Raw genomic sequence first — 25,213 nt, 5'->3', positions numbered from 1 at the left:
CCGCCACCCGCTCCGGGCTGCCCCATCCCGCACCGCCACACCTACCCATATCGCCGGCGCGGTCCCGCCGGAGCGCTCGGGGCTGAAAGGCAGCGGGAAGGCAGGGAAAGAGGGGAGGAAGCTGCCGGGGGCGGCCGGGCTTTAAGGGCGGCGGCGGGGCCCCGCCTGGCCCCGGGTGCTGCGGGGCGGCGCCGCGCAGGTGTCGGGGCGGGGAGCGGCTCGCTCTGGCCGCGGAGCCGTCCCGGGGCTCACCTGGCCTGCAGCCGCCGCCAGCGGCCCCGGCTGCCCGAGCGCAGCGCTCCGGGGAGCCCAGCGCTCCTCCCTGCCTCCGCTCCCCCGCCAAACGAGGGCTGTCACCTGCTGCTCGGGGCTCGCTGCGCTCTTCGGCCGCCGGGAAGCACCGACACACAGCGCCATCAGCTCAGCCGAGCGCCCTGCGGGGCTGCCAGCTCCGCGTTGTCCCGTTGATGCCAACGGCGTGAGGGAAAACTTAGCAAGCAAGTAAGTGAAATACACTATGTGGAGAGCAGCTTTCTGCCTCGTTCCCTCCTCTCGAGCCAAGGAAACAGATCTCCTAGACTGCTGCTGCCACCGGTTTCTAATGATCTAATGATTCTGATGACCTGTGGCTCCTGTGGACAGATGCTTCTGAGAAGTTGGCCAGAGAAAATGTGGATGCATCCCTGGAAGTGTTCAAGGCCAGGCTGCATCGGGCTTTGAGCAACCTGGTCCAGTGGAAGGTGTCCCTGCCCAAAGCAGGGCATGGGAACTAGAAGAACTTTCAGTTCTTCCAACCCAAACCATCCTGTGAGTTTATGTTTCTATGACCCACTTTGCTCATCTCTTGGTCAGCCCACAGCAGAAGTCTGTCCCGTGTGCCATTTGTGCCACAAGCCATAGGGAAAGCTGGGATAATGCACATCAGTACAACGTGATGTACATTTCATGCACACACCTTACTGAGCCATGTACACGGAATAAATGGATGAGAAGTTTAACATGAGCAGGAGAGCCAGAGGGCAAGGCTGACAAGAAGAACAGCTAGGGGAAGCTACATGTTACTAAGGCTTGAATGAACTCAGAATGCAGAAACAGTAAAACATTAGCAGACATTACCAATAAAAAGAATTTTCTGAAAGAAGAATGAGCTCTTTCTTTGAGGCTTGAAGTGGTATGCTCTAGTTGATGCAACCAATCCAATAGCATTTTCTACGGCAGGCACTTAATAATTACCTGGCTGCTGAACAGGTTCATTTTGTCTTGGGTACAAATCAAACAAGCATTGCAATGCATTGCAATTTGGAATATCCACAGCCAGCACTTCAGCTGCTAAAGAAGGCTGCTCTGATTTGTGATACAGAGCTACAGCTGATCCTGGATTTTGTAAATTGTATCTATATGAGGGTAATCTACTCAAATGATCTCTAACCTCTTAGCAGTTACCTGTAGCCTTGACTGTAAAAATTAGTGAATAAATTCTTAAGACAAAACATGAGTAGGTGGTTATAGCTATATTTATAGCAAGTTCTCCAGTAAGAAACATAAATCTTGCTGTATAAGCTCCACTGACACAGCTGATGCTAGTCATGTATCACTTCTCAGTGGGATATACATATATGGCCACACAGCACAGGCAGTGTTGCGTTTCTCTATTATGGTTACTCCAGCAAAACAAGCAATCTGTAATGCAGCAAAGAATGCTGAAATCTCCAGTGGCTCATTCATCTACAAAAATAATTGAGATATTACCACCATTTTCTGTTAAAATACGGAATTAAAGATGTAATTTCTTTTCTGAATAATGGAAAACTTGCCATTTCATGACCAGTGGCAGTAAAAGGTTAGTTCACAGGCACATCTTATATGGACCTATGCATTTAGTGAGAAGAGTAGGCCTTTGTTTCTTCTTAGAAAGCAACATACAAGTGAAATGCAGAAATTAAGGAAAAACACCTGTTTTCTTAAAAATTTGAGATAAATGAGGTAATTTGATCACCCTGACTTTCACTCAGGTTATCTTTCAATATTTAAGGTCTCTATTAATCTACAAAGTATTCACCCTGATGAGTACACATTTTAATTTGTACCACAGAGAGAGATAAAAGGACACACAATCACTTCACAGCTGTTTCTGAGGTGGATTGGCTTCTGCTGTTCTTTAGTAAGCGGATGCCACCGGGTTGGTCTCTGTGGAGCTATTTTATGGTTGTACTTGTTAGGGGGTCAGAATTTGTTCTCAGAGGATTGAAGTTTCCCTGTGAGGCTCCCTTTTCTAGGAGAACTCGGAGCACAACAGGGCTGTTAAATACTCAAAAAAAAAAAGCAAGCAGAAATGCATTTCTGCTGTTTTCTAAAAAACTCTGAAGTCACAGAATCATATTTTCAAGGTGTAATAGAATACTGTCCTGCTTCTTCCACACAGGATCCTCTACTCCACCATCTCATGGTCACTACAACCAAGACTACTCCCAGCTGTCATATCCCAAACCAGTCCTTCTGTCTTAGTTCAAGGTCCAGCAGCACAGACCCTTAATGACTCTTCCACCAGCCATGTCCAAAAGTTATCAACAGTGTCCTGCAGGAACCTCCCAGGCTGTGTGTTCCTACTGTAATGATCCTTCCACAGGAGGGACCATTCCACATATTGCTCAGTTAAAGGTTGTAGCTTAGTCTGTCCGATTCTTTCCTTGCACCTCCTAGGAAGGAAGAATACAGTCAATTCAGAGGAGCTGGTGAGGTGAGTCCATAACATAGAATAGTTGATAACAACTGTTCATTATTTAAGGACCAACAACCTGACTTGAGATTGAAGTATTTTAAAGAAAATTAGGACATATTACTATCTGTTTAGAAAACATATGATTTATAAATATTAATAGATGTTTTTGACTAATTTTTTTTTTAGATTGGAAGAATTGTAAGAAGGATGAAGAATTTGCAGGGGTGTGCAGCTCATCATGGGATAGCCAGTATAGCATGGGATGCTGCAAACTGAGTGAGGTTGTACATTCATTCATTCTAAACAAAGGCTAATGGATCTTGTTCTACAACCACAATGCACTGGGCTTTCATGACGGTAGTAGGCAAACACTAACACTTGTCACTTCCCAGTAACTACTCCTCCCAAGATAATACATCCTTCCAAGAAAAGTTTATTCCTGCTTTCCATATAGGGAATCTCAAGGAGTAAAGTGATTTGTTTGCTCTGACTTTTTTCATGCACTGTGTCATGTTTTGCTTGCAGAACAAATAACATATGGGACAGTCTGGAGGAGATGGGGACTGCTGGGAAGGAGGGCACCAGGGGTCTCCGGGAGGGGTCTGCAGCAGTTCAGGTGCTTTCAAGCAGCAGCAGTCCAGCTACTGGGCACTGTGCACACATAGTGGCATAAGCTAGTATTTGAGATGCTCACTCAACTTGGGTGCAAGGAGCAACTCTGGCCCTAAAACATATGGACTTGCTTCTTCCAGAGTTTTCTAAACCAGAGCAGGGACATGCAGAGAAAGAGGTTTCTACCAGCCCAGCCTGCCTGCCCAGCTCAGCAGCATTCAAAGTAATCGTCTCCACAAAACGGAAAAGAGTTCATGTGCTGTGGCCCACAAGGGACTTGGCTTCTCTGGCATGTCTTTATGTACGCACACTGGATGTGGGCGGAGAGTAAAGCAGGGCAGGGGGAACTAGAGCGCAGACTTGTATCTAAATAAAGTAAATGAGTGAACTCTATTTACCGGAGCTCCCAGGCAAAAGCAGTGGCAAAAGTCTTTGGCTCATTACCAGTGCCTGTGACAACATGCAGAGTTAACTAATATGGCAGATGTAGACCTAATGAATTCATGGTAAACAATACATTGTGAAGTCACTCCTGCCAAGATGTGGGTTTGTTCCTTTTGTTTTTGCCGAAAACATAACTTGAGGTTGATAACTCCTTTTGTTTCCCCTTCATTTACTCTGATAACATTGTTTCCTTGGTAGAGCCAGATTTACACCTTGTCCAGTTCTCTTTATATCTATCTTCATCCTGACAACACCTTTGATGCTGTTTCCTTCCATGGGTTTTCCCCTTGGGGAATCTGAAGGGGATCTTTTCTGCAAAGCCTGGATTTAATAGGGAACCTTGGTTCTGGAAATGCAGGTCTGTATGGAAACCAGCCTTAGGGGACAGTTGCAAGGAAGCATTCAAAATCTTCACTTTGCACTTAGAGATGTGACCATCCCTTCCAGCCCTGAAAGGCCTTTGTGGATCCAGCCTTCAGCCTGAGTCTTTGTACCACAGCCACAGCCAAATGTGAGCTGTCATTGTGTTGTGCCTTCACAATGCATGAGGCGAGGAGAACAGAAACACACGCAGTAATCCCAGATTTGATGCTGATTTACGGTCAGATGTTGTGCAACCCATCTCTGAGGCTGGGAGATTCTCCCTGCCAAGGGAGGGCACTCCCAGCAGGTATGTGGGATAGACAAATAGGAGTGTAAGCATAAGTATTAAGGGCAGCTGGCAAGGGAAGTAGGGCAGAACAAAAGAGCTCCTGATTCAAAGCCTTTACATACTCCTTTCTACACCAGGTAAACACCTATTTCCACCCTTGAAGTATGTACTGTATTCAAGACAAAAAAAAATAAACAAGTGTATGAGTATCCTTCACCCAAGCTGGGATTCTAGCCTTTCACTTGGTCATGAAAGTTTTTTTTATTTTGAATTATGTACCTCTGCTTTTCTTCATATTACATTTGAATTTTCCTGACACACAGCATCACCCTCTCTCACCTAAGGCAGTGCAAGGATGCTGAATGTTGTTCAAACCACCTTGAAACCATCCAAACATCTCAACAGTCTTTTTTCTTTGTACTGCCACACTGCTATTCTTTCGAAACTTCAGGTCTGTGTTGTGAGACCTAACATTTTCAAGTGAACTTTTTATCTTCTCATTGCATTGTGACTGCTGAAGTTTCAGTTCTAGCATGTTTTAAGCCACGTTGTGTTCAGCTTTTTTTTCATAAGGAGAGCATATGAGAGTGTCATCAACACAGCAGCTGCTAGGTAGAGCTGACTGGATTATCTTGTCAATTTATGCAACCAGCCCTACAACATGAATCATGTTGTTGACTGGACCATGCAAGTACAAGTGTCATCTCTTGACCAATCTGTGTTTTGACTCAAGCAGATGTTAAAAGACTGGAGTTAAACTGACACAATATTTAGGAATGGATATGAGATTTGTATTTTAACTTGTGAAGATACTTAAGGGATTATTTTTAAGTGATGCACCCAACACACACACACCCCACCACCCTCAAATAAACTATCTTACAAGATTGGATGCTCACCTTTTCAAGGGAAAGCATCCTAACATCCTTTGACTTTATACACAATTTTTGGGGTGGGTGAGACAGCACTGATGTACAAAGCATACCTGAATACAGATGACATCAATGTCCACAGTAGAAATAATGTATTTTGAGTTTAGATAACAGGACAATATAATTTAATTTTCTAAAGACAAATTTTCCAGTGTGGAAATTCTGCAGCTGGAGACCAAGAGCTGACACTGTCTACCTGTTAAAGCCCTGTTAGAAGTTTGCAGATGGATTCACTCCTCCTGAAATGGATTTTTATATTATTTCCACATTCATATTTTCACCACAGGTTACAAAACCTCCTTTTTTCACTACCCAGAGCTGTCCTGTGTATTGTTCAGATTTAAATGAAAACTTTAACAGCAGTATCTGACAGAATTTAACATAATTGGATTTTAACAGATTCACTTATCTCACTGCTCTCTCATGAAGTTTCTAAAAAGCCAATTTTTATATTTCATCTTAGAAGTCTTGGTCAGATCTGTTACTATTGAAAGATCACAGCATCCAGGGCTCAACTGGATTAATTCACCTGTGCACTGCAGTACCCCTGAGTGCTTCCCTGCCTCTCCACTTCTCTTTAGTCTTTTCCAGTAGCACCTTTAAACTTCTCTAGGTATTCTCCTTACTGTTGTGATATTTGTCCACATTAGCAAAAAGATATATTAGGATGTTATTGACCTATGTAGTTGTATTCTTACTTTCTTTGTTCTTGACACTCCTGAGCAACGGATTCCCAATAAGCACCACAACACAATCCAATCATTTTGTTCTGTCAGCTTCTAGAAAAAGGAGGTTCTCTTACTTTCTCACACTTAAAAAGCCCAGGATCTGCTGTTACTTTGCAGGAAGTGTAAACAAATCGAACAGGTCAACCCATTTTCCTCTTAAGGAGTGGGAGACTTTGAAAAGAAAGAAAGAAAAAAAAAAGAACCCCAAACCACAATAACAGAAATCCAACCAACGACAGCTTTTTCCTTCTTGCAAAGGCAGCTGAGTAAAATACATTCAATACAAAGGTTACAATAGGACAGTATATAAACCACCTGAAATTACATAATATATTTCATAAACTGAAACTGCAGCACATAAATAATCTACTTGTCAGCATAACATGTTGCTGGGTCACTTGCTACTCTCCTCACTATAAAAAACTTTTTCAAGGAACAGGAAACTGTCTTCCAAGAGGAATCAGAGAGAGAAGAGAAGCAGCATGTTCACATTGAGCAACACTGTTATGCAGGATTACAAGGAACATACCTAATGACAGGAAAATATTTTTTTAGGAAACCATTAAGAATTTTAGCAAGAAGATTAATATTTTTTCTGAATATGAAGTGAATTGTGTTCATTTTAGGTATTTCAGCAATTGCGTTTTTTCTTTGGGAACCCAGTTGTTAGGGGCAAAGAGTACCAACAGGTTTTTCAGCCTCTATCTACAAATAACTTTGTAAACACAGTCAGATTAATCCACTTCTTAGGCTAAAAACTTTGGAGTGTGAATTTCATAGGGAACCCCACAGATACTTGAACATATCCCTCAAGAATATTTTCATGTCAGGACAAAAGCAAAGCCTGGGAGTTTACTGACTGCTCCTCAAAATGGCTGGGCTTCTTCCTGCTCAGGCTAGACTCGTTGTTGGAATACACCCAGCCATTTCTTTCTTTTAAGCACATGTTTATTCATATGTGTTGAAACATATTTGTCAGCAACGTCTCCTGGAGATACCAACAAACAAATGATTGTCTGTGGCCTTGTAGCACATTCCTTATCAAAAAAGTAGCATCAGCAACACAGAAATTTTAGTTCTATAATGAATATTACTGCAGTTCAGGATAGCTGAAAGCTATCCTGAAAAGAGTGAGCAGAAACTCACTTTCTGGCGGCTGAGGCTGGAAACATCTATTTTCAGATGTTTTAAAGAACCCTAATCGTGGCAGATGGGTTCCTTTCCATCAGTGGGTCTTTTTATCTTTGTTTCTCCCTCCTCCTCTCATAAGACTGGAAAGCAAATTGCCATCTCTCACTTTCTACCTAAAATCCTTTTGTTGAGGGAAGGTTGCGATGGGAAGGAGAATAAAGGGTATTACATGATTGAGCTCTTACAGTTTCCACTTCTTAGAATCATGGAATCTACCCATCTTTTAAATACCCCCAGGGATGGTTACTCAACCACTTCCATGGGGATCCTGTTCCCTGGGTCGTGTTACAGCCCTTTCAGTGAAGAAATTTTTCCTAATATTCAGTCTAAACCTTCCCTGTTGCAACTTGAGTCCATTTCCTCCTGTCACCTGCTACCTGGGAAAAGAGATCGCCCCCACCTTGCTATAGCCTCCTCTCAGGTGCTTGTAGGAAGTGAGAAGGTTTCCCCTGAGCCTCCTTTTCTCCAGGATAAATAATCCCACAACCCTCCTCCACTCCTCATGGGATGTCAGTTTCAGACCTTTGTTACCCTTCTCTGGAGGCACTCCAAAACCTCAATATCTTTACTGTGGCAAACGACACAAAATTGAGCTCAAGGTTCTTCTGGTGAACATGACTGCTAGGTATGGAGATGGTAATGATCACAAAACCTACCACTAGTTTTATAGTAGCTTAAATGTTTAAAGATAATATGCTGCCTAATCAAAGGTTATATTTTGTTCCATATATAGAGGAAGACTTAATTTTCACTGTTTTCTGAGCTGCCAAAGTTTGCAGAGTGTGTAGTTATTTTTTGACTGTGCAGTTTTATAAATGAACAAGTTTTACAGAAAAAGCTGTTATTAATCAGTCAGTAACAGGCCTAATGGGTTGAAAACAGGTCCAAAACTCACAGCTTTGCTATTTCTTTCTTTGCTATTGACACACTGACACTTCAGTGCATCTAAACTTTTCCATCTGTAAAAACAGAACAGCTATGAGTCTTTGCAGATATCAATCAGATTTTCACACTTAAATTTTGTACTTCTTTACCCTAAAAAAGCTAAATAATATGATGATAAAATATCAAGTCAATACATATATTATTCTAAAATTCTTTACAATAGCATTCTAAAAAAACAAGTCTGCTTATAAGGAGATCATCAGTCAGCACATTGTAATTCTAGCGATCCCACACACATGCTACATGAAAACCTTGTAAAAGTAAAATTGCTCAACCTAGCCAACAGATACACTACATATACAGGAAACATTTTATATAACAGAAGCAGTCCCTTCACAGTGCAAAAGCAGAGCAATCTTTCCCTGTAATCTATACTGAAAAGCAATATTAAAAAAAAGAGGGAAAGGGCATGCAAGCAGAATTAATTGCTCTATTTTTTGTTTGTTTGGAAACTGATGCAGAACAGATTAGCTTGCATGTAGTGCTTTCTTCCATAAACAAGCAATTACATTTGGCCAAAAGCAAAGCTGATTAAAACACTCCTAGCTAGCTATATGTAAAAGCTCAGGAAAAAAAAAGTAGCCTAAAATGGATGTTATTACAGAAAATTATAATAAATGCTTGTTATTCTGAAAAGTCCTTAAGACCCTTGAACATTTTAGTAATATACTGTAAAATCATCTTCCAGAGAACAAATGGAGCATCAGCTTCTGAAATTGCTTGAACTGGAGTGGCTGGGAACTGATACTTTGTGTATTAGAAGAGAAGAAGGCTTATCCATCCAAAACTGTAGAAGCTCCAGACAAAGCAAGTACTAGAATATGGCCCACATTTATCTGTTTCAATATTGGAGTTAAAAACTCTTAAGTTCCATATTTAACCTTGTATATTGTTACAAGAAACCAGTGCTTTATTAACACCAGTCTCCAGGACATTTAGAAATTCTTTTTAACTGACATAGTATTGGTCAAAAGTGATTTTTTAACCAAGTCCTGCTACTGCTGCAGCAATACCTCTCTTTTGCTTATGGTAAAAAATCAAGTATGTCCAAGCAGAAATGGTTTATTTGTATTCTCTCCCTAAGAAACAGAAATGCATTTTTCATTATACTGTACATACTGAATTGTTTTGTACTTTGCAATTTTCTTTCTGATAAAATCATATTGCTTGTCGATTACAACCTCTCTATTACTTACTGGTGTGTCCCAAAAATAAGTATCCCCAGATACATTAAGTCTCATATTGAAACAGATAGATTTTATTTGGGTTTTGAGAACATTCTTAAAAGGGGATGAGAAAATATGGTTAAAGAACAAAGCATCATCCTCTGGCTCCCATATCCATTCATTTACAGTTCCTGGAGACAAGGAGCAGTTCCTGCATTCTACTAAAATGACTTCCTATTCTTTCTCTTATCAGATAACCTGAACTTCTAACACTGCCTCTCAGCCGTAGGTGGTTTTGTTAATATTCACACTGACCTTTTCCTTTATGGTTCACTTGGTACCAGCTGATGCTGGTATCTGCCTGGGGCTTGAAATACTCCATCCAATAACCCTTGAGGAGTTCCTCCTTGAGGAGTTCCTCTGAAGGCTAACAAACCTTTCCAGAAAGAAAAAAAGAAAAAAGTGTTAGTGTTCAATTGCACTCAGCTGAGACCCCAGAGGTTTTTCATAGGGCAAATACTGCCCACTACAGAAAAAAACCCAGTATGTTCAGAAATCTTGTGCAGAGATGGATGCTGTCCCACCAAGGATGCTCACTAACACCCCCCATTTGCTTCATGGGGTTATTAATAAGCAGGAAGACACATCTCTGGTGCAAGATGCTCATGGTCAGAATGGATTGAGGTGAGATTTAGGACACCATTGTAGTACAAGTGCACAGTTCAACATATTTGTGTCTAGCTCATCTTAAACACGATGAGCTGAACCATGCCATATCAAGATGTTCTCTCTGGTGCTGACCATGGCTAATGTTTGAACATCAATGCTCCTGACACATGCTTTGAAAGAGCAGCTGAACACAGCGAGGGACTTCAGCTAAATGGCTTATCCAGCAGGAAGGAAATTACCTTTTTTTCCCCCTGGAATGCCACTGGATCTGAAAGGAATGAAAATGGCCAAAAAAGAATGTTCAGAGACTGGGCCTTGCAGATGGACTGGTGAGGAGAAAGACCAGTGGACTTTATCTAAAGAAAGCAATGATACTGACAGAACCAGGCTGCTGAAAGTGAGCTGGCTCAAAAGTCAGATGGAAAGGTGAGTCCAGGCAGAAGGGACACGCTGCACCTGACTTATCTTTTCCCTTATCATGATTAAATATGTATTTTTCACCTCTGCTGTTATGCAATGCAGCTGTACAGTATGAAACCATTGCCACATCCTCCTAACAGGTGCTGCCACATTTTGTATCGGGGTGAAGCTGGAATCATATTAATTGTGTTGGAAATTATTTAGGATACAGAGGTGCCATTTAACTTTCACTACAGTGCCTCACTGTTTTGTTTTGTTTTTTAACAGCAGTTTGATATATCTGGTAACCCAAACAGACAGATAGAAAAGAAATTATGAAACACAGCCAATCTTTCATGCAGTGGTTCAGTTCTCCCAGCAAAGAGGTTTTAAAGAATTAAGGTTTCAGTAAGGGAGAAGCCAGGCCTGAGGCAGGGTCAGGAAGGTGGATGATCCCTCCTATGATCCCTGTGGGTCTCTTCCAACTCACCTGTGATAGAAGATGCTAATATTGCCAGTCAGTAAATTTTAAAAAAAGTATCAGTTATTCTTAAATATAGGACCTGAAAATGGTTCTGATGACAACTGTATATATTTATTGCATGCAATACATAAAAAAGGGAAACAACAATTTAGTGCATGTTTTGGGCAGGAATTTGTAAACTTCAATGGCAATATAACACTTCCTGTTAGGAAATGAGGGAGATCTGTTCATGTCTTAATTTACATATAGTGATATAACTAGCTTAGGATAGAGTCAACCTGATATGTATTAGTCTTAAATGAAAGGAATAAAAATAATTTTAAATATACAAAATAAATGGATTAAGCAAATGGTGTTGAAATAGGTTGAATTGAAATGTTTTCTATCAAATATGTAACTGTTTGACAAATAACTCTGATGTAATGTCATGTGTACTTGACTTGCAATTTGGTAGAAGGGGGAAAAAAGCCAAAATTAAAGACTTACAAGGTTTAGGAGGACCACACCTCAATAAACAGCTTTCACAATAAAAGGAGACAACAAAGTATACTGTAAATTTTGTCACATTCTTATTATTTAAGTGAACTCAGTTTGCAGTACAGCCCCACTCATATATCTGGAACTTGAGCCAGAACAGGAACAGCTACAAGAACTTGCAGCCATTCCTAGGACATCATTAAATGGCTATATGAAGTTTGAACAGTTTAAAAATTACAAGTCAGGACACAAGACACATCATGGGCAAAATTCAGTTAAGGAATTCCAGCTTCTAAGAACTTCAGCCCAAGACTTTGTTGCTTTTGACAGGATGAGACAAAATACAGCTTTCATGCTGCATGGACCAAATGACATACCTGTGTTGCAGAAGCTGGTAAATATCCCCCAAATCTGAGTTCTCGTTGCTACCTGAAAAGTGGAGGCAGAGAAAAGGAACAAGATTGAAGTTATAGAATATTCATGCAGGACACTGTTCTCTCACAAAAGCATCCCAGGAATTTCTTAATTTATAAATTTCAAACCACTTCAAACACTAGAAGTATTAGGATGTAGTTGCCTGGAAACTGCTTCACCAGTGCTTGTGATTCAAGTTTCTGCTGTGATTAATGCCAGGCTGAAATCTGGCTGTTGAACACAAGTCTTGTGGTAAGTATCAATGCTGAGTTAAAAACCAGTCAACAAGACCACTTTCTAAAATTATAATGACTGCATTCCTCTGTTTTTCCAAAACATTGTTATAAAATAACCATGAAACAGAGTAGGTTAACATTAGCTTAAGACAGCTAATGATTTCAGGATTTCAAGTTTTGCTTTTAGCACTTAGACCTAAGAGAGACCACTAGCTCTGAGCCAGGTTAACCATTCCTGAAATAAAATTGCAATTAAACAACACTGCATCAATACCTTTGGAATTCAGCACCGTTGATAGTGCTTAATGTAGTTGTTGACAGGGATTAAGAATCTGATTTGAATTTCTAGTCTGAATTTACCTTGCTTCAGTATCCAATCTCTATTATGTCTTCCTTAACCAGACTATAAAAGCCTCGCAGCATTCTCTATTCACTTAGAAAAAACTGATTTTGCGTTGTACACTCCTAGAATTTTACTTGTTAAGTTGAAGTGCTGTTCCCAGATCTCCTACCACATATTCCTTGAGTATAGATTTTTGTGGTCCTTGTATCAATTCTTCAGTATAACATTTCAAAACTTCAGCCCCACTGTTGACCCGATAACAGAGTGCTTTAACAGTGGCTTCACAAGTTCTGTAGGACAAGGGATAAAATCACCACAACACATTCTGTTTACATCCAGTTCCTGCAGTAGTTCTCTTTGCCACAGAATTGCATTAGAAGTTTGTTTATGGGAAGCTCCATGTTCAGAAGATTCCTTAAATCCATTTCACAGGTGCTATTTACCAAGACATAATGTGTATATTTAAGTTATTTTCCTGTTCCTAGAAGCACAACTTTGTAGGTGATTACACTAGCAACAGACACTAGCATACAATGTTTAGAGGTCTGGTGCAATTAAAACAGAAAAGACCAACTTTTGTTTACATGCAATTTAAATAGGCAGGGTTTTTTCACATTTGTTTTTGGAATGCCAGTGAAAATGTTGAATAGTACCAATATGACACCAATCTGTTTGGGAAATCTTGTAGAAAGACTCTGTCAATGGTGTCTAGAAATATTTGCCAGGCTGCACTTCACATTTGGACATAGCTCTGTTATAAAGGCCCGCCCATGCCACACTGCTCCAGGCAGCTGAAACAGAGACATTAAGAATGGTTTGAATGAAACATGAGTGAGAATTATTTATGTGAAAGCACGAGCAGCAGCACAGTTTGAAGGAAGAGCATGAATTGATAACTGAGGACATGACTAACAGCAATTAAACTAGTAAATGCTGAGGAATGTGCTGTCTACACCAAGATCAGGAGGACTGAGCTCTGATAAGGCCATGGCAGGATGACTTGTCAGCAGAGGACCCGAGGTCTAATAGCAGGAGGATGGCAGCAGGGTTCCAGCATAGTGCATGCCTTGTGCTTCTTACCCTAGCATGGAAAAAGGCCAAAAAGTTACTGAAATGAGGAAACACACACAGGTAACAACCCTCCCTACAATTTAGGGGTGATGAGGTAAGCAAGATTATGTTGGAACATCACCTTGTACTAGCTGATGGATACAAATACCTGTGTGGCTCTGGTATTTTTATCTGGTATTTAACCCTGGCAGGTAGCTCAGCCCCACACAGGCACCTGTTCATCCCCCTCCCAATGGGACAGGGGAGAGAACTGGATGGGTAAAAATGCAGTAACTTGTGGGATTGAGATAAACATAATTTGCCTAATAAAACAGCAACAACAAAAAACCCCAAATCACCACCATGCCCTCCTTCAAACAAATAGCAGAAAAACAAAATTTAAAAAGCTAAAATAGGCAAAGATAAAAAAGCCTTAAATCAAGAAAAGTGTTGCCAAAAGCCTAATTGCTCATCAGCGACAGATGCCCAGCCAGTCCCCAAGCAACTGCTGCTCTGGCTGACCTCCCTCCCTACCCTCCAGATTAATTCCTGAGTTCAATGTCATATGGTGTGGGATGTCCCTATGGTCATTTGGGATCAGCTGTCCCACCTGTGTCTCCTCCTCCCAACTCCTGGGGCACCCCCAGCCTGCTCCCTGGTGGGCTGAGAGCAGAAAAAGCTGTAACTGTGCAAGGGCTGCTCAACAACAGCTGAAACATCCGTGAGTTATCAACACTGTGTCAGGCACAAATCAAAAACACCCCATACCAGATACTGGGAAGAAACCCCATGCCAGCCCAAACCAGCACAATGAACAGGTTTTCCACTGCTGAGGAAGAACCCCAGACACATGGCACTTACTCAAGGGTCACTACTCCTTTTCTCCCGTGGGCACCTCCAACCTGCCTGGAGTAGCTGTTTTGACATGGGCTTCTTGGTGCTTGTGAACATGTGGGTGTGAAAACACAGCTGGCTGAAATCTATCCGATTCAATATGAGGGACTGAAACGGGTTGTGTTTAAAATAAACACCAAGTTCCCTTTCCCTCTGGCCTTGAGTTGAATTTTGTCCCATTAATTTCATCCTGCATCTTTTTCTATAAGCATATTTTACAATTGGCTGTGAGCCATTCTCCCCTGCAGATGTGCAAAGCAAGTTAATCCTCCAGTTCTGAGCCCACATTTTAGGAACACAGCTCTTCACCAACACATTGCTGCCTCGTGCTTTACCAGCATTGCTTCAGTTCTGCTTCAGCTCCTGCACTATGGCATTATCAGTATCTCCAAAACAGATAACAAGCTATTTTAGCGTAGTGTGTTACCTCCCCTATTTTATCTTTCTTAACTAAGTCAAAAAGAAGAAGAAAAAAAATCACAGTCACAGAATTTGTCTAGGTACATTCAAATTCTTTTTTTCAAGGCTTTATTGTCTATTGTGTATGTATTTTCATAGTCTCCTAGCACACTGCGATGAGAAAATATTGAGCTGTTTCTAATTATGGATGCAGAATAAGGATCCAACACTGCTGACAATGAAAGAAAAAGGCTTTAAGCAATCTTAAAAAAACCCCTTTCAACGGGCTGTTGTTGATGAAGAGAGTTTTTCTTTTCTGTCACAGGCCTTTAAAAAGTCTAAGTAGTGATGTTGACAATTTTTCCATCTCATTACACCAATTGTAAAAAGCATTGGTCCCCTTAGTGCCTTGTTATTGATTACTATGGGCAACATGGCTACTAAAGCTTCACTAAAGGAAACACAGCTCTGGGTTTGTCCCTGCCCAGGCAACGTTCATGGAGTTCTGAGAGTTACAGAATGAACAATGAGTCGAACAGTTTTGCTGAACTAAGGTCCTTTCCTTGCAGCTATCTGTACATCTGTACATCCTTGGGAACTGCTTATCTCTTCCTTTCACAGTCCACACCACTGATAAAAACCCAGGATACTTACCAGCTCCATGAGAAATTTCACTTCTATCTTGGTACTAATAATGTTGACTGGAGCAAAATGCTACAGTAACTTTCTTTTTAAGACTTCTAGGCATCAGAATCCTTTTTTTTTCCCCCCAAACATTAAATGCTAACTCAAATTTACTTATCCAGGGGCTACCAACGTTTTCTTGTATTAAGTCTGATAACTGTCCTGGGCTCGTAGGCATCTGCTTCCCCTCTTACACCTGGAAAAAATGTGATGTGTGTATTGTAAATCTGTCTATTGTGTACCTGGGTAAGGCCAGCAATTGCTCGCATAGCAGGAAAACCCGAGTACTGCGGAGGGCACCTGCTTCGGGAGCGCTCTCAAAGCTCCGTTTCTTCCATGGATTTTCCAACCCGCCCTAGCTCAGCTGGGGGGAAAGCGGGGCGTGAGTGCGTGTGTGTGCCACCGGCTGAGGTTGTTCATGGCTGGAGAGAAGTGTGACTGTCACTCTGTTTTTCTAAGTTCTTCTCAACCTTCTGATGTTTACATTCTTGTAACGAACCTTCTCATGCACTTTATGTAAACCATTAATTGTTTTGAATTCCTTTCTGGACCAGTGTCATTGGAGAGGTGGCACTGCCATCCTCCAATCCACTGTCATTTTGGAAATCTGTAAATGTTAAGAGTCAGAAATTAAACTTCCCTTCTTTTTACCTTAGAAATTCCCGTGTCTGCGTCGTTTTATTTCGTATCCTATAGCGACATCTGACCTTGCGAAAGTTTATTTGGTGTTTAACACGCGCGCGTTTTGAATGTGGGGCTCGCCGGGCCATGAACGCGACAGGCTCCTCGGGGCGCGCCCGGCCCCGCCATGGCCCCCACCTCCCGTGTTCCGTCTGTGCAAAGGGACGCCCTAGACCTCGGCAGGCTGCAGCGGGCCAGCTCGGAGAGGGGCTCGCCTTCTGCTGTGAGAAAAGCAGAAATTTTGTGGGTTTTTTTTCCGATATTCTGGGGCAGGGGCGAAACCACAGCCTGAAGTCACGGGCAGTACGGCGAGCGGGGAGACCGCGCCCCCGTGAGGGAAGGAGGGAGCAGCCGCTCTGAGGGGGCCGAGCGGCCCTGCGGTTACCCCGGTAACGGCGGGGCGATGGGCCCGGGCCCAGCCCCGAGCCGCCGGTGTGCCGCTCCGCCCCCGGTCTGCAGCGAGACGGGAAGCGCCTCTACGCGGCCACGGGAGGTCTGGGCCGGGGGGGCCGGGAATGTGAGACCTGCGGGCGGGGACGCGCTCCCCGCGGGTGGCCCCGCTTCTGAGGCGGCGTGGAGCCGAGGCGCTCGGGGAAGGCGGTGTCTCGTTTATAGGCGGGAGCAGCTCCATGGCGGTTTCCGGAGTAACGAGTTTTGTTTAAGACAGACACAGAAGCGGCGGCGGGGGGCGGTCAGCGCGGCTGGGGTGAGCTCGGCGCCCCTCGAGCCGGGGCGTCCCCACCGCGGGACCGTCCCCGCGGAGCGCTCCGCATCTGCGCTGGGAGCCGCGGGCGGCGGGCAGCGCTCGTGTGCGCTGCCAGGCTCTGGGCGGAGCAGCCGCTCCTGACACTCCGCACAGGTCAGTAAACGCAGTCCTGCTGTAGTAAACCCCTTAGAAGGGAAACTAAGTGAAGGTACTGTAAGTGTTATTAGTACCGCAGGGGTAAGAGAAATGAGACTTTTGTTCCAAACTTTAAAATATTAATTACTAAAACGCTGCGTGATTTATCAGTTTCTCTGTTTGCCAAATTCTCCCAAGAAGGATCTGTTGGAATTTTGCAAAAGGAGATTAGCAGATAGTTTAAGATGGTTTACTGTATTAAATTCTAAAATACCTTCTCCTGCACTCCTGCAAATAAGAAAAGCCAAGGACTCTCTGATACTAAGTCTAAAACGGGAAAAGAGCCAGCTCACCAAGACCATCCTGCCTGAGGGTTTAAAGAACAGCCCAGATATATTCAGGAATCAGCTGGCAAAGGAACTGAAGAGGGCAGCAACTAAGAATTGCAGCATCCAACCATCCGCCAATAATTGCTGCATCCAGCAGTTGCATCCAACTCACTGTAAGTTTATTCTGTGACACTATTAATGACTCTCAATTTCCTACTAGCTGCAAAATTATTAACACTGTTGTTCTTATGTAAATCAGAGTGACAGAATTAATAAGGATTTGGTTGAAATTTGAAAGCAAACTCGAATTCTGCACCAGGTGATCCGCAAAGGACCTCATTAAACCTTGAATATGCCTTCAGTACACTCACTTCATGGTTACCAAACTGGGCCTGGATAAAATAAGTATTCATAGTAGCTGTAGTTATAGTTGGCATCTCTATGATATGATGGTGTGATTAAATATGGAGTAGAGACTGGACAAAGCAGAGTCTTGTTAGTGTCTAAAAGAGAGGGAAATTATACCATTTTAGTTTTTACCTTCTTTTCCTCCTCTATATTCACTGTATTTCTTAGGCATATATTTGTAGCATCGTAGCTTCTTATTGTGACTTAGCTTCAGCATTTTTCTAGGCAGAAAGACAAAAAATTTTCAAGAACCCACATGCTATCTTGGTTCTGTGGCTACTAAAGTTGAAAACAGCTCTTTGAGACACATTTTCATAAACAAAGTACAGCAAGTACAAAGGGGGGTCTCCAGAAAATGAGTTTTACCTGAGGGGGAATTGCATCACCACTTGTCCTCCTAAGTGGTGATTTTTCTCAATGATGCTAATTTCCTAAAACCTATAAAACTGTATTCACCCCTGTGGGAGTAGGATTTTGTGGACATCTTTCCATAACTGCCTCTGGAGGCCTTCAAATAAAGATCCACTTTTATATTACTTCCTATGCTAATTTTATCTCGAAAGTGTGTGTTGTTTCATTTCTAGGTGGAAACAGGCATCAGAACACCAAGCTGGATGGGAGTCTTGATCTGCTGTAGGGTAGGAAGGCTCTGCAGAGGCATCTGGAGAGCAGGGATCCATGGGCAGTGGCCAATGCTACGAGGCTCAGAAAGACCAAGTGATGGGTCCTGCCCTTGGGTCACAACCACCTGTAGTGCTACAGGCTGGGACAAGGGGCTGGAAAAGTTCCCAGCAGAAAAGTACCTCGGGTGCTGGTCAAGAGCCGGCTGAACATGAGCCAGCAGCGAGCCCAGGTGGCCAAGAAGACCAGAGTGGCTTCCTGGCTTGCTGCTTATTGCATCAGCAATAGTGTGGCCAGCAGGACCAAAGCAGTGATTGCCCTCCTGTAGCAGCACTGGGGAGGCCACAGCTCAAGTCCTGTGCTCAGTTTTGGGTCCCACATTACAAGAAGGACAGTGAGGTGATGGAGTGAGTCCAGAGAAGGGCAGTGGAACTGGGGAAGGCTCTGGAGCACGAGGCCTGTGAGGAGCAGCTCAGGGGGCTGGGGGTGTTCAGCCTGGAGAAAAGGAGGCTCAGGGGAGCCTCGTGGCTGGTCCCTCTCTACAGTGCCTGGAAGGAGAGTGTAGCCAGGTAGGGATCAGTCTGTTCTCCCCAGCAAGGGATGAGAGGAAACAACCTCAGGTTGTGCCAAGGGAGGTTGGGATTGGATGTGAGGAGAAATTCCCTCACAGAAAGAGTGGTTATGCATTAGAATGGGTGCCCTCTCACCAGGGAGGTGGTGGAGTCACCTGGAAGCATTCAAAAAATGGTTGAATGTGGCACATCACAGTATGGTTCAGTGAGTAGAGTGCTGTTAGATCTAAGGCTGGACTTGATGATCTTGCAGGTCTTTTCCAACCTTAATGATTCTATCTTTTATGTAAACGCACAGCTACTTTCTGAAAAGCACAGCTCCTGTTTGGCTCATCTTCCTGTCCTCTCCCTCCTATACAGTCAGAGCAGCTGTTAAACTCCCTGGGATACGGACTGAAGTCCACCTCTGGGGTTAAGGTGGCTCATGCAGAGCTTTGACTCAGGACTGGGAATGAGCATGGGAAAGGGATAACACTTAACAGCCACATTAACAGCTCTCATGTTACCCTTGTGCTGTGCTAAATGACACAAAATCCTGTCCTGCAGTGGTGGCTGTAGGAAGAAGAGCATTGATTGAATTAGGGGGAAATAGGGCATCTTTGATTTTTCTGAACCTCTTCTTGGTGGAGTAGGATGATTTTACTTGTTACTTCCCCTTTGCTAATTTGTCTCCCTTTCACATTTTAAGGGAAGACCCAGTTGTTTTATTACCACGATGGTCAGTGAATATTATGCTAAAGTACTACATCAAGCTGTGAAAGAAGGAGGCAAAAGCAAGTTGTTGAGTATGTATAGGTGGCTTGCAATTGCTTCCAGGAAATTTTAAGAAACCCAGCAACTTTGTATAGACATTTGTCAAGTTTTTCCAAAGATTATGCTGCTAATAAAGCAATTTTTAAGACCAGCAAATGGCAGAAGATGGATTCACATGGTGCAGAGAATATGATATTGAACTATTTTAAGTCAAGTGCCATTAGGCTGAGCCAATGGGGAATATGGAAAAAAACATAGAAGCTTTACAGTATATTTGTAATATTATTAAGCATACAGACATACACATTCCTGTATCTACCTGGCCACACATGAGTGCAGATTGGGTTTCTAGAGCAAGCATCATTCATTACTCTTGCATTTTTTAAAGGTCAATTTTTGTTTAGAATTATCAGCTGTTAATTTGATTAAGAGGGCATCTTCTCTGTAACAGAAAATCATATGCACAAGACCCTCTGAGTAAGTCTCATAGCCTAGTTTAGGATGCTGCTGTCTAAACACTGTCAAACTTAGAGGTTAATTGTACCTCTTTAATGCTTAAAACTAAGGAACTGAAAACAGTCCATTTCAGCCCAAAGACCGATTTCCCAGACACAGCTTCTAAACATAGTCAGAACAATGCTGACAAGGAACTACCTGGCTAGGCACAGGGATATTTTAACTTCAGTTACTTAAAGTCCCTGTTGAAAATGAGATTAAATCTTGTCACACACAGCTGTCTCCATTCTACCTTACAGGTCACTTTCACCTCATCAGAAAGGTTCCCTATCTAATTTTACAGTATTATTTGGCTTTCTAAACAATAACCACATCCATCGTGTTGTAGAAAACTTAGTGGGTTTGCTAAAGCACTAAGATACAACAGCTTATAGTATACAAAATTGACACATGACCTGTATTCCAAAGGGAAAAACAGGTACTGTTAAAATGCTAAATAAACATTTCATCTGGTGTGGATAGAGCAGTAGGCAGAAGATGATTTTCTATTGGATACAATTAAAAGATAATTTATTTTGCTTAACTTGCGTGGTAGAGGAGAAGCTGGCTGCTCTGCCATAAATAAAGCTGGTATAAAATTCCCTTAAATCCTCAGAGGATGGCAGGGAGCCAGTTGCTCCTGTGGCTGTTACAGTAGACCCTCAGTTCCATTGGCTGGGGAACATGCAGTATCATAAATCCATGGGAAAGGCTCTCCCCAGATGACCCGAGAGACCAGGAGGGGATTGCTGCCTCGGGGGTAACAGGACTATCTCTGACACAAGCAAAGAGTGCCTTGCACTTGCCTTTTCAAACTCCATTTGAAACTGTCTCCATGGGTGAGGGACTCTATTCTCAGTGCACATGGAGGCCTAGGTGCAGCAGCTGCAGTGGGAACAGTGAGCACAGGGACCCATGGACCTGCAGTGTGAGCAGAACAGCCATGGCTTGAATGTGGATGTCTGTGCCATCACTTGCCAACACCAAAATGGAATTGCTGTAAAATAGGATAAGAGTATTGGAAGGCAGGTGAGAAAGCAGCTGAAAGTCTGGGCAGGCTACTGGAGGGGCCAGTGAGCCCAAGGTGCTGGAAAAGTGAAGGATGTAGACCCTAAAGAAGGAGAATTACCAAAACAACATGCAGACCCCTGGCACTCCATTACATGGAGCTCAGGAGCAGGTCCTGTTAAGCAGCAAAATTTCATCTCCCCTAGCATAAATTTGGTAAGTGTTCTGGTATATTCACATAGAGAAGAGCAGCACTGATCCGTTAGCTTTAAGTGATGGAGAGTGTAGATCAGGGCACCACGGAGGTGGGATTGAGTTTTGTTACCATACAACTGCAAGCCATGTTCTTAAAACACTTTCCTTATTTTGTTTTTATGCAAGTTTTATTGCTCTTGCTTGTTCCAAAGGTCATTTGCTGTTATCATTTTACCTGAGTGGGCACTTCTAATATTAACTAAAGACATAACAGGAGTTAAATGGGTAGTTAACAGGCAGATAAAGCATTATATTACAGTGCACATCCAAGTTCCTGCCACTTGGAACACAGACAACATTTTAATCTGATCACTGCCAGAGCTTTGCTCCCATTATCTACAAGGAAGTACAAAAGAATTTAAGGCACATGTGACCTGCTGTTTTCAAGTAACAGTGATGCTAGAGATCAGGCAGAGAGCTTGGCTTCAATTGCTGTTCCTTGAAAAAGTCTTGTTTCTTTCACAATATAAAATTGAAATACAGTATAAAAATACATCTTTTGAAAGGGTCCAAAACTTCCACGTTATAATATTTAAGATTGAGGTACATGAAGAGTGCAACTTCTGCTGGAGTTTCTTCAGGACACCACATTCAGTACAAGAGAGAGAATAATATTCACAGTGAAAGGTTATTTACCCAAATCCCTCCAGCCTCCTTTTTTTGTCTTTCCAGCTAATCCTTCATAGCACAACCCAAACAGCAAAACAGAACCACACAGCTAGAAAAACTCTCACTGCTTTTTTCATCATTACAACATGTAGTAATTAAACAACTTGTAGTAATTTCCAAGGTATTTTACTAATATCAATCATGCCTTGTTTTTACAGAAAAAAATAAGTTGCATGTTTTGCATTGAGAAGAAATTACAAAACTCTTTCCTAAGCACAAAGTATCAGGAAAAAACCCTAATAACTACTACAGTTAACTTGAAAGGGATATAATGCCTAGTCTCTAGATATAATTTAAATTATTTATTTGTGTTGAGATCAAAACATATTTAGAGTCTAAAAGATTCTAAATAACTCACTGTATATTCAATATAATACTTAATAAAGGAAAAAAAACATCAAAATATTTAAAGATATTAAATGGTCACTTTCAAAAATATCATAAAAACAATTCAATTTTTTCATTATCTGTCAAAGCTTTCATTTTTTTCTTCCTGCAGGAAGCTCCAGGACTCCCAGTCTGAATACAATTAAATACAGAATTTTTCAGTTCATGAAAAACCACAGAAGAGCAGTCTTCATAAATTTTAACCGATAACCTTGTAACATGACAGACAGTGGCTTAGATGTCTCCTTTGTACTGAAGTCTTCTCATAAAGAAATCAAAGATAATAGAAACTGGGTATAAGAAAAAACCTTGCCCAATTTACTAGACTAGGTGCTTTCATTAAGAGCCAGGTCCATCTACAGACACCATTTTATTTGAAATAATTCTATTTCAACTTAGATACTTATTCTTAATACTTATTCTATTTCTACTTAAATACTATTTAAAACACTATTTTTAACATTTTTGTTAAGTTTAATTTACTGCTTACCATGTCCATCCTCAGACCCAACTGCGAAGACCCGCATGACCTATTATAAGTTGTTGTTGTGTATCTAACTCTGGTGAAACAGAGAGAGTTAGATACAAATTGAGAGACTTGCTCAGCAACTTGAAAAAAGATTTTTGAAGAGTATGAATTGGAAAGGTCCAGTTTCATTTGTCCCTACACCTCCTCATCTTTGCAGTCCTTAAGCCCACCCTTAAGCCCACCGTGTGGCTTGGCTTCCTGCTCCCTGCAGAGCACGACAGACTGGTCAGCACAGAGTGATGCAGTCGAGTGGAGGGGTCTCTGCTTTGGCCAAAGTCTGTTTGTACATCCTCAGATCCTGTCTGTTACTGTCATATTTTCTGAAAGATCTCTTTGTTCAGGGTTTTCCTCTTGGGAAGCTGAGAAGCCTCAGAAAAAAATTAAAACAATAATTATTTGATTTGCTTCTCTTGTGTTTTGCTGTTTTGAAATGTGTTTGGACATTGTTTACCAAGTGGTTGTTTCATTGGTTTCACGTGAATTGTTTTGACTTAATGACTAATCACAGTCAAGTTGTGTCGAGACTCTGGAAGGAGTTTTTCTTTAGTATTTTTTAGCTTTTTGTTTGTATCCTTCCTGTATTCTTTAGTATAGTTTAGTATAGTATTCGTTAATATAATATAGATCATAAAATAATGGACAATGAGTTAGATTCATCATTCCTTCCAACGTCATGGCACCCTGCAAATGCAAGACCTCTCCTCCCCTTGAGGTTCCCAAAGCAGTGCTTGGTAGTCAAGTGTCAGCCCTGGCAGAGTGCTAAGCTGTGTTTCTGCCATAGCCAGGACATCCTTTTTTAGCAAATATTTGATCACCTCAAGATCCTGCACTTGTTCTGTGGTGAAGTCCCAGACTGCCAGAGGTCACAGTCCTTGTCACCTGCCCATACTCTCCCACATGCCTTGCTAGCCACGACCTGCCTCAGGACATACCCCTATGTGATATTCTTGAATTAACCTTTTGAAAAGCTGGATGAATATACTTGAAACATGCCAGTAGGAATATCTTAGTTACCAAAGGGTGTCCAAGATACTGAAGAGTTATTGTAGAAAGGGAGAAAACATCTATCCCACAAGAAAAGAAGGGGAAGCTGCCATTCTTTCTCTCATCCACCAAGTGGTTCTTGGAAAAGGGAAAATGTCTAATTGTTCATTGTCCTCATGAGATGGTTTGCAAAGTGCAGGGAAGGCAACAATGCAGGGGCCAAATACCAGTTTAGGTTCAAGGCCAACTCTTTTATCATAGTTCTTCCAAGCAAAACACAACTAAGTGATACACTGCAAATTCAGCCTTTAACAAGCTCTCAAATTTGATGTACAGCAAATAAATAGGGAGCATGGCAGTGATTAGATAAACTAATACTGTGAACAAGTAAATCAACATTGTGACCAACAACCGTCAAATAGATAACAATTATCAGTTCCTTCTATAACACACTGTGGTCAAATCTGTTATCTCAAACCCTTCAAGCATGATACAGGGTGCCAAAACAGGCTTGATGTGATTCAACTTCATCCAGCTGCTCCCTCAATCCTCTGCAGCAGGATAGAGGACACAATCAGAAGAGTAAAAGTGAGAACATTGGTGGGTCTAGATAAAGACAGTATAATATGTAAAAAAAACAAAACAAGACCAAGAAAAAGAAATTATGTAAAAACCCCTCAATTGCTTGCCAGCAGCTGACCAATGCCCAGCCACTCCCTGAGCAAGTGCTGCTCTGGCAAACTTTCTCTGCAGTTTTTATTGCTGCACATGACACCTGTATGGTACAGGACATTCCTGTGGTCAGTTGGGGTCAGCTGTCCTCTCTGTGTCCCCTCCCCACTCCTTGTGCACCCCCAGCCTGATCACTGGTGGGGTGAGAGGCAGAAAAAGCCTTGACTTCATGCAAGCACTGCTCAGCAACAGCTGAAACATCCCTGAGTTATCAACACAGTTTGCAGCACAAACCCAAAACACAGCCCCATACCAGCTACTGTGAAGAAAATTAATCAAAAACCTGTAGAGAGCCCAAGTCTTTATAAATAAATTACGCCACTATGGATAATTAATTTATGTGTTACAGAAGTAACAGCAGAGAGGGGAAGCTGGTACAGAAGGAATTATTCAGGAGGGAAACGCCCATATTTATTACTATGCGTAAAGCTTAACCAGTACAGGGTGTGTTCCCTCAGAAAAAAGCATCACAAGAGATTAAGTTAATAGACATGTCATTTATGTGTTCATT

General features: G+C 42.1%; 1 protein-coding gene and 1 long non-coding RNA gene across 6 annotated transcripts in view; one reads left to right on the top strand and one right to left on the bottom strand.

Annotated features, from left to right (window-relative positions):
* SLC15A1 (solute carrier family 15 member 1) overlaps positions 1 to 16,193 on the bottom strand; it is a 43,800-nt gene extending 27,607 nt beyond the window's left edge. Inside the window, exons 1-3 of one of the 5 annotated variants that reach the window (XM_064408391.1) lie at positions 16,090 to 16,193; positions 11,796 to 11,847; positions 9,705 to 9,825 (exon numbers count right to left, since the gene is read on the bottom strand). In XM_064408391.1, coding sequence (XP_064264461.1) covers positions 9,705 to 9,771 — 67 coding nt within the window. In that variant the 5' untranslated portion in view covers positions 9,772 to 9,825; positions 11,796 to 11,847; positions 16,090 to 16,193. Of the gene's footprint in view, positions 1 to 45; positions 129 to 1,233; positions 1,248 to 2,527; positions 2,697 to 9,704; positions 9,826 to 11,795; positions 11,848 to 16,089 lie in introns of those variants that run through there. The other 4 variants (XM_064408396.1, XM_064408395.1, XM_064408397.1 and 1 more) reach the window with 4 other exon arrangements.
* A 64-nt stretch (positions 16,194 to 16,257) lies between these two features.
* Positions 16,258 to 18,233, top strand: LOC135293812 (uncharacterized). The gene is made up of 2 exons (XR_010355909.1): positions 16,258 to 16,978; positions 17,260 to 18,233. It is a non-coding gene; the product is annotated as an uncharacterized LOC135293812 (long non-coding RNA).
* The last annotated feature ends 6,980 nt before the right edge of the window (positions 18,234 to 25,213 follow it).

This window comes from Passer domesticus, chromosome 2 (assembly GCF_036417665.1).
Source record: "Passer domesticus isolate bPasDom1 chromosome 2, bPasDom1.hap1, whole genome shotgun sequence".
Lineage (NCBI taxonomy): Eukaryota > Metazoa > Chordata > Aves > Passeriformes > Passeridae > Passer > Passer domesticus.
Note: the sequence above shows the minus strand (reverse complement) of the source record. Positions and strands in the feature narration are given on the sequence as shown.